Source organism: Lontra canadensis, unplaced genomic scaffold, assembly GCF_010015895.1.
Source record: "Lontra canadensis isolate GAN:19392208 unplaced genomic scaffold, GSC_riverotter_1.0 scaffold13, whole genome shotgun sequence".
NCBI lineage: Eukaryota > Metazoa > Chordata > Mammalia > Carnivora > Mustelidae > Lontra > Lontra canadensis.
In genome coordinates this window covers 14,306,373-14,324,611 of record NW_022631007.1, presented here as the reverse complement: position 1 = coordinate 14,324,611, position 18,239 = coordinate 14,306,373, and the positions used below count along the sequence as shown (strand labels likewise).

At 48.9% G+C, this 18,239-nt stretch overlaps 1 protein-coding gene across 8 annotated transcripts in view; it reads right to left on the bottom strand.

Annotated features, from left to right (window-relative positions):
• Window positions 1–18,239, bottom strand: part of AGAP1 (ArfGAP with GTPase domain, ankyrin repeat and PH domain 1) — a 505,060-nt gene that overhangs the window by 137,774 nt on the left and 349,047 nt on the right. For 6 of the 8 annotated variants that reach the window (XM_032857552.1, XM_032857553.1, XM_032857554.1 and 3 more), the window contains one exon: window positions 12,509–12,667. The exons of the other annotated variants lie outside the window; for them this stretch is intronic. In XM_032857552.1, coding sequence (XP_032713443.1) covers window positions 12,509–12,667 — 159 coding nt within the window. The remainder of the gene's footprint in view (window positions 1–12,508; window positions 12,668–18,239) is intronic. 8 annotated transcript variants of the gene reach the window in all.

Here is an 18,239-nt window from a genome sequence, read left to right as displayed (position 1 = left end):
TTAGGTAATTCTGTTTCTCATTACACTATACACAGAAAATACTTCTAAAGTAGTAATGCTTATCTCAGTTACGACTCAAGATTTGATTATGAGTCCAGCTGGGGACTACTTATTTACAAACACTGTGAGAAAGGGAGGGCCCATCTGAAAACTGATAAGGCTGTGGGCTCAACCACAGGCTGCAGACCAGCCAGCACACGAGAGGAGAACTCCCGAACCACGCCAGATGGCAAGCAGGGGTGGGGTAACCGCATGCCACGTTCATTGACGATGTCCGCCCCCACACTGGATCTCAAATGCAATTACAATTATTTTCCTGTAAATAAGATACATTTTAAGAAACTCTGCAATAAACATAGAAACATTTCCCTGCAACTGTAGTAAGATTTTAAAAACCCCACTGCAGAAATAATGTAGCAATTAAAATAGCATTTATAACTACGTATGTTTAAAATGTTTCTTCATATAAAAGAATAAAATTTTAGGTCATTTAAAATAATCATCTGTTTCCTCACGATATAAAATTTTTAGTATCATTGTATAATTAATATTAATATTACTTTCTGTTAATAATCTTTTCTGTCAGATAATAAAGCAAAGATGTAATAAAAGATATATATTCATTGAAAGAAGTTTAAGAATGAAAACCACAGCAATATACAAAACCTAAAGGTGGAAATACAGAGGGTTTGAGGATGGTACTGATCAACCACTACACAGCGGCCAACTGTATCTATCATCTACCTATCTACCATCTATCTCCCTACTTACTACCTACTCATCTCATCCTTCCACCCTTCCACTCAATCTATCCTCTATCTATCTCTCTATCCCTCTATCTATCTATCATCACCCTGTCTACCTATCTCATCCATCCACCCACCCATCTGCCCACCAGTCCATCTGTCCATCTGTCCGTCCGTCCGTCCATCCATCCATCCATCCACTCTATATACCTGATCCATCTCCTTCCAAACAACTCACAATTACTTACATTTTTATAATCACTCCTTCTCCACTCTTACTTCCACTCCTTTTTTTCTTCTTGGTACCTAAAATGTTTTAAGCCCTTTAGGTCTTTCCATTTTTGCATGTCCTTATACATTCTATAGTAGGGAACATGGAAGACACTGAAAAAGATCTGATCAAGTTTTATTCTAATAATGAACAAAGTCACCAGGAAGACAGTATCACTGACATTTTTTAAACTACATGATTCACAGGATGAGAACCTGAGCAAAACATAGAAATACAAAATGAATATTTTCCTGGCTCAAGGGTGATAAAAAACCATGAAAAACAGTCCCAGACTGCTTAAAAATATACAGTGTTAGAAAATCAGATGTTTTAATGTGGCAAACAAAAGATCACTGAAAGTTTTCTATTTGGAGTAACAGCATATATATTTGACTAATCTTTTTATACTGCTCTATCTAAAGATGATTGGATACTGGTGTAGTAAATGATTCTATCTTTAAAAACAAAACAAAACAAAAACTCTAAAATTGAAAGTTGGCAACTAAAACTGCAGGGACCAATAAACAAAAATAGTAAAACACTAAATAATTTCACAGAATTTTAGACTTCTATATTTTAGGAAGCTTTAAAATTTTAACAACACATTGTTACAGGGTTGAGGCCAATGTGAAATGATGTTACTAAAAATACCCAGGGGATGAGAAGTGCAAGTCTCAGTGTCAATTCCAGCAGTGACTTCTAGACTTCCTGGAGAATCGTGACCTGCCTGGACTTGGGTGTCCCCTCTCCTAGCACACCTCTGCCCAACCTCTCCATATGTGAGATGAGGACCATGCTGGCTAGACAGGAAGCTTGTAAAGTCACATCACTCTCCTCCTGAAAACCACAGGGGCGCCCAGCTGCTCAGGGTCAATGCCAACCCTTCTAGGATTCTTGCTCTTATCCTTCATGACGGAACTTGAACTCTCCTTCCAACCTCCATGCCTCATACCCTGCTCTTCCCCTTTGTCATTCAACAGTGCTCCATGATGCCTTGTACCGCCTTAGCCTTTGCGCACACTCTTCCTTCTGCACTGGTGCACACACGTCCTCCAGCCTACCGGTTCTTACCAGCATTTAAGGTCCAATGAATCAATCTGCCTTCCTTGGGGCCACCTTCAAATACAAATAGGGACTCCCACATGGTAAAGTGCTTGCTGTGTATTTGCTGAAAGAATGAATGAACGAATGCATAATTTGCTTTCACAGTTTCTGTTGGAAAAATAATTAATAATTTACACATTTACTCCAGACCTGATTTCGGAACCAAACACGCATGTCTTAGCCACCCTCTACCCTCAATCTACTTCTCACCACTTGACGAAGCCTATTTCAACGTGTTCACTCAATGATACCCCGTCTCTTTTCCCTTCCCCTCTACAGACCAGGAATTTTGTGTGGATCCCTGATCTCCCACCAGGGGAGGGGAAGCAGCCGGAGCAAGGTAAGTGGTCAATAAGTATTCGTGAAATACATGAAATTAAATAGAAAATTTAATAATTGCTGTGAAGTGCACCTAATCTAGATTATTCCTCCTTAATTTAGCACTGACTCTGCTTGTGATTCCAGAAAGGGTTGAGATAATTAAAGGCAGGAAATTCAGTTGTAAACTCTAACCGGTAACTAACTCTTGCCAACTTGTTCATGAAAACATGAACAATGTGCTTCTAATAGCCCGCTGTCAATGTCCCCTGCTGGCACATGGTAAGTCCTGGCAACCTACTCTGTCCTGAGGGGCACCAGCTCTGCTAGTAAATAGTTTTTGGAGCACCATGCCAAGCATTTTGTTTAAAAAGAGAAATCTTAAAAATTCAATGAATTTTATCATGGGATGGGCAGAGACCTTAGCCAGCCCACCATGCTGCCATGTCGCATGGGGCGTGTACTTTCCTGGTGTGTTCTGGTGCCTGTCCATGTGTGCTCATTCAAGGATCATGAGCGAGACCAGCAGTGTGCAGAGAAGACACTGGGACAGCGTGCAGGGCGTGGCCTCTGGCACTCAAGGATGGAGACTGTAAGACTCTGAAGACTCTCTCCTTATGTAGTTACTTTCTTGCAAAAGACAAACAAGAAAACAAGAAGGGATGACTTCACACAATCCCACACAGTGACTGGCTAGAAAGTGGCTGGGGCAGGGAAACAAACAGGCAGGCACACTGTGTAAGCTAGCTCTCAAGAAAGCCAAGAGGAGAAGGCAGTATGGGCAGGCTTGGAGGGGAAACAGAGGAGCCACTGGGGTGTTGCGGACACACAGAAGCTCACCCAGCTCTGAGCAGAGCAGTGGGCAGGAGCCAAGGACAGGGAGAAGGGAGGGGCAGGTGGGACATGGGATAAAGAAACATCAGGGGCCAGTCCAGCTGGGGCCTTGTCAGCCAGAAATAAAACATCAGGAACACAGCCCGTGTGCAGCAGGGAAGCCACCGCAGTGTCATGTGGGGGGCGTGGCAAGCTGATTCATGTTTTTTTTTTTTTAAGAAGATGAGACTGGCCAACCTCTCGGAAGCAACAACACACGGTGGGGGAAGAAACAGGCCTGACAAGGCAGAGCTGTGGTGGGAACCATGGGCAAGAGAGGCAGCTTGGTGGGCAACCAGGTGTGCACTCAGGAGCAGAGTGCAAAGAACCAGCTGTACGAGTTGATTCAGTGAGTTAAGGGTATGAGAAACTGTGTGTGGCCTGCGCTCCTGGGAGGAGATGGTGGACAGCAGACTGAAGTCTGGAGTCCCCTTTGGAAATGCTAAGTGTGAGTGGGTCAACAGCCCTTCAAGTAGGTGGCTGATCACACGTGCTCAATGGAAGAGAGCGTGGTCCAGTGGGGTGTAAGAACTCGGGTGTCCTCTGTGTCTAGATAGATGGCTAGGACCACTCGGGGGATGGGGGGGTGTAAGGTGAGGAGAGAAGACCATGTTTGGAGCAACATCAAGGATCTGAGGTCTGAAAGAGAAGGTGATGATTCTGAGACATAGTCAAGAAAACAGCAGGAAAACACAGAGAATGTGTCATGGGGGAAGCCAAGAAAAGAGTTTCCAGCAAGGAGATTATGAAGGGAACCAAGGAGTTGGCAGGGGGGGAAGGTCTGGCCATGGGTGAGAACAGTGTTCCAGAAGGGCTGGGACAGAGGACGACTGGGACAGGTCAGAGAGAAAGTGGCCGGGGAGTAACTGGGGACAGGGAGTATGGAAAGCTGTCCTGGGCAGGGTTGCTCAGAAGGAGAGCGGACCAAGGCCTGGGAGCTGCTGAGGGCTTCTCCTGGCCAGCAGCAGGAGGAGAGCTGTCAGGGCAGGTGTGCAGGCTCCTAAGCAGGATCTGATGACTGGGGAGAGCCAGGGACACAGGAAGGAGACATGATGAACCTAGGAACAGAGTCATTTGGACGTGGAGACCTGATGGGTACAGAGGTGGAATGGAGGACGCTGGCCAAGGGCAGGGACAGCTCGTCCCTTGTGCAAGCAGGAAGCAGAGTGGCCGTGGGCACTGTAGGTAAAGCGGGGATGGGCCTGAGCACGGGGCTGTGGCAGGTGCAGCAGGGGTGGGTCTGAGCATGGGAAGTGAGGGAGCACCTCCCCCTATTTCCTTGGTAAAAGTAAAAGACAGTCATCAGGTGAATAAGAAAGTAGAAGATTCAAGAAGAAAAAGTTGGAGCCAATCATTTCGAAATATGCTGTGTCAGGTTACCTGATGCTATTTGTGTCAAAACTGTCACAACAATCCTTCCCGCACTGTGGAATCAGTGCCCCGAGATCAACAGGCTCGTCTACAGAATAAGGCTCATGTTTCTCGGAGCCATGGTTCATGCACAACCCCCTTGAAGAGTGGATCTCAACCTTAGATGTACGTTCGAAACACCTGGGGAACATTCTGGTGCTCAGGTTCAGCCCTGGCCAGAGGAACTGTGGTGCCAGCCCTCAACCCCGGGAACTGGGATTTCTAAAAAGCATCCTAAAGCCCAAGATGTGCAGCCAGGTTTGTGAGGCTCCCATTCTCCCAGTTCTCAGTCCCTATCTGATGTAGGTTTCTGGAAAGGGGGCCCCACGACAGAACCTGAGGGGAGGTGAGGACAGAAGGTGGTCCGAGGCCTCCCATTCTCTCAGGACAAAGCTATGTCAGTGAGTACCGTCTAGGGCTGGCTGCCCCACTGCAGCCCTGTACAGTCGGCTCACTGAACCTGAATTTGGGCCATCAGCCCTCAGTTTCACTCTGTGGTCTCTAGATCGGAAGGGTACCAATGTGATGCCTGCGATGTTGTCCACACATCCTCACACAGGTGGCACACAGGACTGCCAACAGCCAAGGCCATGCCATGCTTGCTGGGGCCTTCCTTCCCCCGCACTGCGCTCTGGGCACCTGAGACGCAGTCCAGCCCTGGTCAGCTGGGTGGGAATCATTCTTGGTCCTCATCTTGGGGGGCCCTTATGCCCAGCAAGCACCAAGTGTTTGCTGGATGCCAGGGAACATCAGAGCTGGTGAGGGCAGTAAGACTGAGTAGAAGTGACAACCTCTGGCTTCTGCCTGGGGGTAAGCTCAAAGTCTCAAAGTCAAAGTCCCTCAAAGTCAAAGGGACGAGACACTTCCTGGGGCTGGCTGCAGGAATTCCCTCCAGAAAGGAGGCGGGCAAGCTTCCATCTCTTCAGGAAGGATTATTTAATTCATGAGGGACCAATGGCTGGAAGAAAGGACCAGAGACCTGAAGTTGTCTTGTCTAGATTAGGGTTTGTCAACCTTGGTATTAATGACATTTTTGGGTGGGATCACTTCTTGCGATGGGGGGGCTATCCTGTGGCGCTGAATTTAGCAGCTTCTCTGCTACTAGAAATCAGAAGCACACCCCTCTGACCCTCAGCTGTGACAATCCCAAATGTCTCCAGACATGGCCAAATATCCCCAGGGCATGGGGAGAGGGGAAAAATTACCCCTCGTTGAGAACCAGGGGTCCAGAAGAAGATACTGAGGGCCAGAGAGGGCTAAGAGACTCGCGGCAGGTATTAACAGCAACTGACAACAGTATCCCTCTCTGCCATCCGTTTAAAATGATTTCTAGACTTCTGCTAGGCAAAATGAGAGCTGCTGGCCTTCAAGCATGAAATCCACGGCTCCCTGTTCTGATATTGGGGGCAATGTTTTCTCTGGTCAGCACCTGCTGCTAGAAATAGCTAGCAGGAAGGAACTAAGGAGATAAAGTACAAAGTAACAGCGTTTTGATTGAGAGGAGAAAAAAAAATACACCTTTTCCCCCCTGTGGCCAGTTACCCCAGGAAGCTTCTGCTTTCTCCTTGGCCACATGCAGAGAAAGGAAAGCAGGCTCTGAGCACAGAGGGAACTGGGGTCATCCCTTTAATTAGGCCGACCAGCCCAATGAGGGGAGCAGACCTCAGCCGCTGAGACGGGGTGTCCAGCTTTGAGAGATGAGAGCCCACGGGCCCTTTAACACTGCGCTGAGCTGAAGGTTGATGACAAACCCCAGGGAATGGTTTTTGAATGCCAGCCAGGATCGGGGAAGAACTGATGATAAAGGGAAAAGTTCAGGAGAAACCAGAGAAGGGAAAACGTTATTTTCTTTAAAAGCAAGCTTTATAAAGATAAACAACTTTCATGATACAATGTTTTAATATTAAGCATTCACGTTCCCTTTAAAAAAATGGCAAAGGGGGAAACTGTAAGCTTCTGCATCAGAAAGACTTGGGTTTGAATTTTGGCTAATTATTAAGTGTCTTGGGTTTCTCAGCCTTTTTGAACCTCAGTTATCAAATAGCAACAGTGATTCTCAGAAAATGAACATTAGATGTCAAGCTCTGGACACAGAGAGGCCGCTGACTACAAAGGCAGTTCCCACCTTAACCTTCTCCTTTCCTCCCTCACAAAAACCCTCCTACAAATGAAGCCTCATGGTCGGAGCGGCTGTGTCACACTACCACCACCTGCTGGCAACACGCCAAAATTGTCAGCATACTACCCAGGAAGAGGAAAAAAGCGCTCAGACTGTAAACATCCTGGCACCCAGTCCCAGCACCCTCTCTGACCATCCCTGGACCAGTCCCCTGGGAAGGGAAAGACAGAGGGAAGTGTGGGGCACACAACCAGCGGGACTGAAACGTGTGTGTCTAGGCTCTATCATTAAAATAGCCACGGGAAAAAACCAGTTCAAACTAAAGGTTTAAAAATCTTAAAGGCTTCAGATTCAGGATCAATGGTCCAATAGCAGATTCTGGTAGATTCCAACAGGAGGACGCAGGATTAAACTGTTGGAAGGAGATACACAAGCGCACATGCATACACACGCGCACTTTCACGAAGAAAGCTGAGTGCGATGTGTGCACAATGACAAGGCTGTCTGCTGGCCGGGCGTAGAGGCAGGCTGAGGAAGGGTTGAAGAGAAATGCTTTAGAATCACTGAAAGCAATGCAGTATTCACAGTGATGGCCAGCCAGGGCAGCAAAGATGAACTGTTGGAATGGAGCAATTGGGGTGGGGGGGATGGGGTAGAGCCAGCAGAACAACCTGACAGCCGAGGGGTGGGGGGTAGGGCTGCCGTGGCAGCACCAACAGTTGAGGCCCAAGGCTGGCACTGGTGGGAGACGGGGTGGCAGGCCTCCCTGGCCTGAACACACTCAGACACACACACGGGGGGTCCACTGGCATAGGTGTGATGCATCTCAAAATGCATTTAGCCTCAGAGCAAGATATGACAAGAAAGTGTGTACAAACGACCCCCTGGTGTCCCCTGCTACACCCTCAGTAATGCAAACTCTAGGCTAAGGCTTCTAGAGAAAACGACCTATAAAGAAAATGATTAATCAAAAAAAAAAAAATTCACAGGCTCCCGATAAGACTCATGAAAACTCTCAGCCAATAGTTGTTGCAGAGATAATTGTCCTGAATCTATCAATAAAGCTAAGCTGCCCCTTCATTGACTGCAAACAACAATTTCTTTCACCCAGGATTATAAGTTGGTGTTCACAGGCTCACTGCTGCCATTACGGTGATAAACAGTTTAAACCACAACAGGGTCTGACATGTAGATCAATTCTGGGTCCATAAAGAATCTACACAAGAGGTTGCAGGACAGGAATTTACAGCCACCAGTTTTTATTCCCTCTTGCTGCAAAAATTACTTCTGTCAAACACTTAGGAGAGTGAGGAAAAATGTAAAAAAATTAATTTTTCATGTACTACGGGAACAGCCTCTTCCAATGCCGAAGCTGAAGATGAATATGTTTCTGCATTTAAAAAATTATGCCGAGCAGCATGTGGCGCTTCGCCGAAGAGGGACCCAATCCTCCGTGCTGCTCGAGAGCCAGCAGACAGCAATTTGAAACCCCGAACTGAGCTGTCTGGATTTCCTCTAAGGGCAGATGCGGGTCTCATGTTAGCAACGCCAAATTATATTAGACATTTAATTTTAAACCTCAGGTACTTAATGTAAAACCTTACAACAGTAATAGTCATAAAGCAGTGGGGCATTCCATTTCACAGAATGGATTCTTCTTCTCCTCCCCCCCTTAATTTAACCAGAACCTCCTGTTTGGTAGTTTTGCACACTACAAAGTAATCTATCTAATTAGGAGTTGCTCACAGCTGCTTAAAAGAGAGAAACCCCTCAGGGTACCTGTGCATAGAGAGGGGGAGCCTTTCAAAAGTTCTCTGGAGCCAAAGTCTTAATTTAGTTGTGGACGAGGGGGCAGAGAAAAATTGAGTCCTGATGTTGTTATTATTACGTTTTATAATAAAGTGTATGACAATGGGAAGGCAAATTCACCAATTCAGGGGCATTTGGATTCAAAAGCAGCTTAGCTTCCCCTGTCCCTGCTGCTAGCACTGTGTAAGCTTTTATGATTCTGACATGCAAACCAGATACCTGGGACAGGCAGGGGGGAATAAAATGATTAAAAAAAAGAGAGTGGGATTTGTATCAATTGCAACTTGAAAAGAAAAAAGTACGACAGAAAGCTCTTAATTATGTTTGTTTCTTTGGTGATTATTTTCCAACACGGCAGAGAATGTTGATGCCCAAGTTGAGGTCTGGAAATCCATTCATAAACATGTTTTCTTGGAAGTCGCCTGTCAGACCTGATGCCCTGAGGTTCATTAAAAATTGCTCTGGGTCTGGGGACCTGATGGATCACAGAAGGCAGGGATGGTGCTAAGCAGCAAGAAGCCAGGATGTTACTCTCACCGCAGGTGTGGACAGGGCTTCTTAATGCCCAGGTGGACCAGAGTACCCAGGGATCCCAGGAACATGAGGCTCCCACCGGGCGGGTCTTGGCGGAGCCTGGATGGCTGCATTTCTAGAGAACTCCCAGGCACTGCCTGATCCCAGAGCCATGGTTCTCAAACGTCAGCACGCGACACCGTTCCATGGAGGGTTTGTTAACACACAGGTTGCTGGGGACCAGCCCTGAGCCTCAGAGACAGTGGGTCTGGGAAGAGACTAGGAATGTGCGCTTGTAACCAACTTCCAGGGGTGGTAACTGCTGCTGTTCGTCTGGGAAGCACATCTCAAGAAGCACCACGCAAAGAGCTATGACGTGTTCTCAGGTTTGCATCCCGGCCCCTCCCAGACAAGCAATACGGTCCCACATCTCCCTAACCAAGGGGAGCTAACATCAGTGTCTACTCCCTGAAGATCAAATGAGATCAGCCACACGAAGACCTCCATAAATATCAGCTCTCATTATTATTACCACTGTTGTTTCCCTTTTCAACTGTATGTTGGTTGTGACATGCCATCAACCCTCAGAAAATACAAGAATCAGGAAGGATGGAGGAAAACTGCAAGAATCCTCTTCTGTGCGGTGCTCTGCTGCCTTTCCAGATCTTTGCTATGTAAGTGATGCCAACTCTAAGCCTTAAAATTAAGATGCTAATTAATGTTGCCATTCTGACCTCTTCTTGTCCAATCTGCACCCATCTCCCCTTGCACGTTCCCAACAGCCCCTTCATGTCACGTCCACTCCCTGGTGGTTGCATTTCCCTTTTTCCTTCTCCCTGAGCCCTTGTACAAATTGCCTCAATGCTTATAATAACTTCCTCTTGTGGTTTGGCACCAAAAAACCCCCCATCCGGGTCTGTAAGCATTGCTCAAGTTGGATTCTCTTTCAGATTTCCTTGATGGACTGTCCATCCCTCAACTACCTGCACAATCTCAGCCCAGGCTTTCCCACAGGTTCTCTGTGTCCCATGGCACAGGGCTGAACAAAGGGCGGGACTGGAGCTCCTCGTGTGTCATGTTCGGGGCTCAGGCCCTGTGGCATCATGGAGTCTAACGAGTTTTACTGAGCGTGCTACATGAAGAATGGACACTCGAGGATGTCAACAGATGAGAAATCACTTTGTAAATATAAAAACACCATTTGTATGTAGGCGAGCACCGTCTCTTATAGGAACTTTATAAATGTGTGTGTAGAGACCAATGCCATCTCTTTCCGTGCAATGCCACTTCCAACCAAACTGATGGTCTGGAAATAACAGAGTCCCAAGCTTTGGTGCTGGGGAGTGCCTGTGGCACACACGCCTAGCTAGGCGCAAAGAGCTATGACGTGGGGTGGGGGGACAGTTACCTAGTGAGTCTTTATCAAAGAGATAAGTGTGCAGCAGGAAGGCTTACACAGAACAGATTTAGACAAATATGCCACTTCCCATGCCTTTTCTAGAAAACATTCTTTTTTTTAAAGTAGGCTCCACCCCCAGCACGGAGCCCAGTGCAGGGCTGGCACTCATGAGCCTGAGATCAAGACCTAACATGAGATCAAAAGTCAGACGCTTAACCCACTGAGTCCCCCAGGCGCCCCTATAAAACATTCTGAGTAGAGGGGAGGCAAAGATTGGGGGTGAGGTCTTTCTTAAGAACCTGCTCTTTTGTTCCCCCCTTCTTCCCAAATGTAACTCCCATAGCACATAAGGAGAACTCCAATCCTGTTGCCCTCCTCAGGCCATGGTGGTGGATCCACAGTGCACTGGGAGGAGGAAGTTCTAAGAGGTCCCCGCTTGACCAGGAGGGACCAAGGCAGTGTGCACAGCAGGCTCTGGAAACATCTGTGCAGAAAGGTGGCCACAGGCCAATCGTGGCTGGCCAGCGATACTGAAAGAGCACCTTGATGATGCAGTAATTATGTGAACTGCTTGCTCACTGTAATGACAGCAGCAGACACTCGGCGACAGAGGCCACCCAGGACCAGGTGCTGTGTTCACACCCAAACCACACAAAGAGGGAAGCACACCCATGCTTCGGACCAGACAGGCTTGTGGCCGCCATGCGGGGGGTTCAGGTGCTGACCCAGCACAGGCCCTTCCAGGGCAGGAGACAGAGGTGAACACTCAGATGTCACTTTCCAAGGGACCAAACTCCAGGTGCTTTGTCTCATTGAGTCAGAACCCGCTTTCCTGGGGTCCTTGGGCATCGCAGGACCTGAGACAATGGGCGTAAAGCCCTAAAGAGGCGGAAGGGGACACCGATTGCCAAAGCATCCTCCTCTGGGTGGGGAAGGGGCCCCAGAGGCAGGTGCGTGCTGGGCACAGGGGCCATGCTCTGTTCATACACGCCATGCCACCCGCCCTTCCAGACCCACACTGTCATGGCACCACTGGGTGCGGCCTTGATGGACTCCACTTCTCCCCTGCAACCAGTCTGAAGCTGTCCTTACTGCAAGCCCTCACTTGGCAGGGTAGACCAGAGAGATGGAAGCAACTAGAAATAAGGACGATGTTTACCCACAGCAAACGTCCTGCTGCAGCATCTGGTGGGTCTATAGGGAAGACCTGATGCTGAATCTTTTAATTAGAACAAATTATGCTAAAATTACTTTAAACCCCTGTCTGATAGACGACATACAACAGTGGGAATTCCGTTAAATACCGGTGAGCGGGCCATAGACAGAACGCCACAGGCAAAGCGCGCGGCTGCAAAGCCAGGCGGCCTGGATGGCACATCAGTCACGATTCCGCCCAGACACCAGGGCGGTTTCTGACGTCCACACCCATCTCCTGAAAGGCTGCCCACACTCATCAAAAAAAAAGGTGACAGGGAACTCTCCAAATTTAGAAGGTGCATCAGGAATTTTGGAAAACTAATAAGGAGAATGAATTCTGTGTTTTCCTTTGATGAAAAAAGCAAACACACCTCACACACGACAATGGAACATGAGCAGTGCTACTCGAAGTATGGGTGTGGGGTCTCACAGGAAAGTGTGACTAAGATACTGGCTATGATTATTTCTCGCGTCCTTGTCACGGGACCGTGTGTGTGCAGCCTCACTTTCCAAACCTGGCAGGCAATCTGCTTCTCCCTGATAGGACCACATGGGAGGATGTGAGTGAAACCTTTGTCAAGGACCAAATGCTCTGCAGATGAAAGGTGACACACACCCGGCTCACGAAGCTGCCCCATAGGGCCTGCACACAGAGTGAGCGCGGACGGCCAGGGAGCCACATCCGGCTCCTGGCTCATACTGAGGACCGTGAGGGGGGCGCGGGTCCGGGGGGCTGCGCCCTCTCTTACCACTGCTGATGGCTGAGTTTGCAATGACCGTAGCCTCACTCCACTGGTCGGCACTGGAGACAGAGTAGGAGCGCTGCTGCATGCCGTCCGGCCGGCTGCCGAAGGAGCCCAGGCTGATGCCGCTGGACATCTGAGACCCAGATGCACTAGTGACATTCCCTAGGAATAAACAAGTCAGGTGAACACCACCTCGGACTGCAGACCCCAGAAGCCAGCACGAGTCAGCTGAGACGCCCACGTGGTTGCACGTGGTGGACCTCGGTACCGAGAGCAGCTGGCATCCTGCCTACGTGAAAGATGGATGCATCCTACAGAACAATATTCAAGAGGAAAACAAGGGTGGAACAGATCCTAGGGAGCCTGCTGGCACACTGCCAAGGAACCTAACCACGCAACACAATCCTAAACAAAAAGACGCCGACGCGACACCATCTCTAGGTGGGGCAGAGGTGAAGATGGAAGACCCACTTTTGGGGAAAGCCTCAGTCCCTGCAAGACGAACCCTACAGGAGCCCCCACTGTGTCCACATATTGATGGAAGGGAAAATGACCACAAATGGCAGCCAACTTTCACAGTGAAGCTCTACTTTATGGTCAACACGAATCAAAGCTCCTAGACGAGACATCGGAGGACATGCACTCTTAACCCAGGTTAGCTCACTCTTACCCCGAAGAGGCCCAGCAGAGGAAAGACAGCCTTCGTCACTGCTCAGCACATGGAGCGGTGATGGAACGGTCCCATTGTGTGTGGGATGATAGCGATCAGGAGCTCAACATCAGAAAGAGTGATCTCCTGGTCATATCAACTATAAACTCAAAATCACGACACAGTGCCTTTCTCTAAAGTGCAGCCATCCTACCGTCTGTGAGTGAATTAATTCATGTGTTGGATGCAGATCTTCAGAGAGATCAGGTTTGTTTTGTTTTAGACTTTCCTGCTTATTTTAGTTTAGAACCAATCAAGTTCAAATTGTTTTAATAGAAGCCTCTCATAGCACAAGATTTTAAGTGCATAGATGGGGTTCGTAGTTCCCAAATCTGGCCAATTACCAGAACTGCCCATGGAACTTTTAAAAAACAGAGGCTTCAAAATATTTGTATTTTGATTCCGAAGGCCTGGGGCTGGGGCTGGGGCTGGAGAGAATGCACATTTCCCACAGAACTCTGGTGGTCCCGGTGAGCCATCAAGATGTGGGAACTGGGGCTCTGCTACTGACAACCGACTGGACTGTGATCCCAAGATCATCTACTGAAATGCCTACGTGAGCCATGCAACAAACAAGTGGTCCACAGAGATGAGATGCTTCAAAAAATATATTTCTACCTTAAAATGGGATACTGATTTTATGCTGTTATCTGAACTGGGCACACTTTGAATGTCACAGAGGAAAACTATTCCCAGGCAGCTCTACCCACTTCCAGAAAAAAGCTGAAAGCAACACCTCAGGACCTGGAGCATGGGCGGACCCAGACCCTCCTGAGTGTGGCTCTCAGACCAGTGCTCGGCCAGGAGCTCGTTAGGAACGCAGACCCCCCAGGCCCTGCCCTAACACCTGCTGTTTCAGACCTTCCTCTGGAAACGTGGGCGCACATGACATCCTGGGGGCACCTGCTGAAGCTCAGATACCCAGAAATCACTACGAACATGATACCGACAACTGGAGCTCTTTGCCACCTCAGACGCCTGCTGTCAAAGGTGCCCTCGGGCAGCGCGCAGGACTGCAGGTCAGGGGCCCGCTCTTGGCTCCCCGTCTGGCTGCAGGGTCCAAGCCAGTTTAGCCATTTCCCCCCTACCACGGAGGTGCTGATTATTGGGCCCACTCAGGCCCTCCAATCCTGTAAGCACACATCATGACTGATGCTGCTGGCCAGGATTCCTGCACCCACTCGGGGGCCGATCCCCCATGGCAGATTGGGGAGGAGGGCCAGGCATCTGGCAGCTCAGACACAGAGGAGCAGCTCACAGTCAGTGGGGGTGGCAATCAGGGACAGACCACATGCTTCTTTGGGGCTCAGACCCACAGCAGGGCACCATCTGGGGGGGCGGACGAGGTGCTCCCATTGGGCAGCGCAGTATGGGTCTCCCCCTGCAGCCAATGTCCATATAGGTGTCTGCTGGCCACCTTCCCACCATCCTCTTCCTCTGCCCTGCTCTCCTAGGAGGGTACCCATTTAGGCTGCAACCACTGGCTTCCTGTTGGGCTCAACAGTGGGGAGCAGATATGGGAGAGGGATGAGATGGGCAGTCACCTGGGGCTGGCTGTCCCTGAGACTTGCTGGGGCACCCCTCCCCTTGCCCCACTGATGTCTGTGCCACTTCCACCAGCCCCGGTGCCCACACCTGTAGACCCTGGGCCTGCTCTTCCCTGGGAGGATCCTCATCTCGAACACCTACACTCAGAACCACGTTCAGGACAAACCCCACCCACCCTAAGACCTCAAAACCATTTCTACTTTCATCACATGAATTCTCGGCAGATAGGGGCCCGAGGAAACTGCTAATACTTTTATGGTAGGGCAAAGAAAAAGCTGGAAAGAGGACAGAGGGGACCAAGAGAAGATCCACACAAGATGTGACCTCACCGCTGAGCCAGCAACCCCCTGCCTCAAAGCCTAACTGCCTGTGGGCACACCTGCCATTTGGCAAAAAAGTTGAGGAGATGATTCTTTCCTCTCTGTGCGGCCCAATCACACCAGTGACAAGTCACGATCAAGCGTGCATTCTGTCCACAAAACCTCTTCTTACACCAGCCTGAGGCACACAAGGTCAAGGCTCACAAGTACCCAAACACCTTCACTGTCTGTTTTCGAGCCAATGATGCCAGGACGACACTTAAGCCCACAGTGTGGCTTCCCTTCCGAGGAGTGGCTCCCAGACGACAACCAGCCTAAAAACCTCCTGACACACTTCCCTTGAAAGGCAGAGTTTCCCAAGTGCACCTGTCCCTGACTACACACAGCAGAAGCCCTAGGGTATCCACTCGCACACAGTGCAGCCCACTTGGTCTGAACTTGGACAGGAACACGTGCAGTGTCCTAACGGGGGTATCCGACAAAGAGATCGTCTTAGGTCAACAAACTCTTCATGTCCAGGCCAAATAGCCACTGTGGAAGGAGAAGAGTAGGTTCCTTGAAATGTACACACTGTAGGAAACCCATGTGATGGAGCTGGCCACGTGTCTGCAGCGGGTCCCCGGGTCCTCAAGCTTCCAGCTATTTGTCAAGCGAACTTTCAAGCATAGCACATTCAATGTATAAAGCTGCTGGGGAGCAGCTCTGGGGTTTGGCTCCTGAGGGGATCCTCAAGGAACCCCACTGGGACCTGTGAAGAACCTTACGGCAAGACTGTGTGCTCCTGGTGTGTGACTGCCGACTCAGCGCAAGACCCAAAGCAGGTGGGCAGAGCTCTTCGGAAGCCCAACCTCAGGGCCCTGCAGTGTGTGAGGCTCTCCTTCTCGCAATCACACCAAACCCCCCACTGTGGACTCAAGATACACTACGTGACCGAGTTCTGGCCACATGAATGTGGTTAAGACTTGCGGCCTGGAGTCTGGGTTGAGCTCGTAGATGATTTTTCCTGAGTACACAATGATTTCTTTTTTAAGGCAGAATCTGGGAGAGATCTTCTAAAAATCTGTGGTTTCTGGAATTATTTGAAAAAATGAAGAGCATCTGGCTACAGTGGGCTTGTGCCTGTGCTCTCCAAATGGCCAGTGCAGCAGCCAGAAAACACACCTGCCTGCCCAGTCCTCATCTTTGCTACCCGCGAGTCACAAAATCTTTCAAAAATTGGCTGAAGAACAATCTTGTTTCAGAAGTAAAATGTTTCTGATTTTCTCCCAAGAGAGCAAATCTCTCGTATATACTCAATTTTAAATATCAATTAAAATTTTTCTAAATACCAAACAATAAAAGATCAACTAACTACGATGTAAGAAAAAAATTATGAAGGGCTAAAAATCCTGTTTTTGCCATAAATATATAGCTTGGGGATCAACACAGACATGCCCTTGCCTTTAAAGGTAAACACATGAAGACACAGGTTTTAATTTTGACGCAAACCAGTGCTCCATGGCCCCATGGAAGTAGTCTCAGTGGCTCACTGTGGCCCCTGGAGTATCTCACTCCCCGCGGGAGCAGTCCTGGTCCAGTGGTTACCCTCTGAGGCATTTCGACTTGCTCTGAGTGAAACCATTAGTCAAAGAAACCAGCTACCCCCAAATGTTTCATGAATTATCTTAAATAACTCTACAGATCTAATTATGGTATTTTATGTCAATTTCTGATGCTTATTTTTACATACATACACACACACACACACACACACACACACACACACCCTATCCAAAAAAGGCTAATGCATAATTTCATTTGTATTTCTGAAAAAAATGTCACGAATTGGCACCAGTCAAGCAACACCAGCCCCTGCTTCTAGACTGTACGCATGCACACCCAGCAGAGTCTGCCCGACGTGTGACCACACTGCGATCTTCTCACCACTTCTGAAAATACCTCTAAAGCAAGTAAGAGAGGTGCTAAGCTTAAACTCACTTTATTTCCTAAGTTCTCTAGGCCTACATCTTCAAGTGAATGGTAAGTCATTTCACATTAACATATTATTAATTAAGGCTGAGGATCTGGGGTTCTCATCTGTGAAAGAAGTCCACAGCTGATCTATTCCTGGCAGTCAAGCATGGAAGACCAAGACCATAGAGATACACGGGGGGACCTGGACACTATTCTCAACGTAGTCGGGGTCAGCCTCAAATGGGGAGCAGCTCTGAGCGGCTGTGCCCAGGAGAGGGGCCTCTCTGGGCAGTCAGACTGAATGACTCCAGCAGGTACTCATCCGAACACACATCCATCTTGCTGCAGAATTTCATTCGTGTGGCTGAGAACCAAGATATGACATTCAAGTCTATCTGACTGGACAAGCCCATGTGAGCCCAAAACAGAAGGCCGAGGAATACAGGAGTCATAGGAAGGTCTGAGGGGCAGGAAGAACAGCCCCTGGAAGGGTGTGGGAGAGACTTTACGGAATGCTGCAGATTTATTTTAGATTTTGGAAACGGAGACCACCCCCCTCCAGAAAAGTGTGGAAAGAGGGATCTCACGCAATCCCGGGACTACCCAAATTCTCTTCTGACTCACCTGATGTCCAATACGAGCCTCTCTCCCCAGATTCCTGTTTTCCTTTTTACCTCAGTCCGATGGAAGTCACACACTCAGTCCGATGTTAGTCACACAAGTGCCTAACACTTGTGCCAGAAATCCTGTACAAGAATGCTCGCAGTGGTGTTCCTCAGAACAGCCCTGAACCAGCAAAGGCGGACATCTCCCCACCATAGGCGCCCCATGGTATGTCCATACGGTGGAACACCACAAGCAGGAAGGACAGATGCTGACATGGCCACGACAGGACGAACTTCACAGACAGGATGTGTGGAGAAGACCAACCCAAGCACCAATGGCTGTGACCCCACCCAACGGTTCACCATCCATAAGCAACCGGTCCTAGGAGTGAGCGATGGGATAGCAACCACCCTCAGGCGCGTGTGTATATGGACAGCAGGGACAGGCGGGGGCTGACGGCCACTTGCTGCTTCCCAATCTGAGGATGGGCCACCTGCACACTTAGCTACCAGGATTTTGCACTTTCTCTGTGTGTGTTCTATTGATATAACGTATCTCACCCCCCAAAAAAGCTAAAAATGGGTCATCTGAAGAGTTT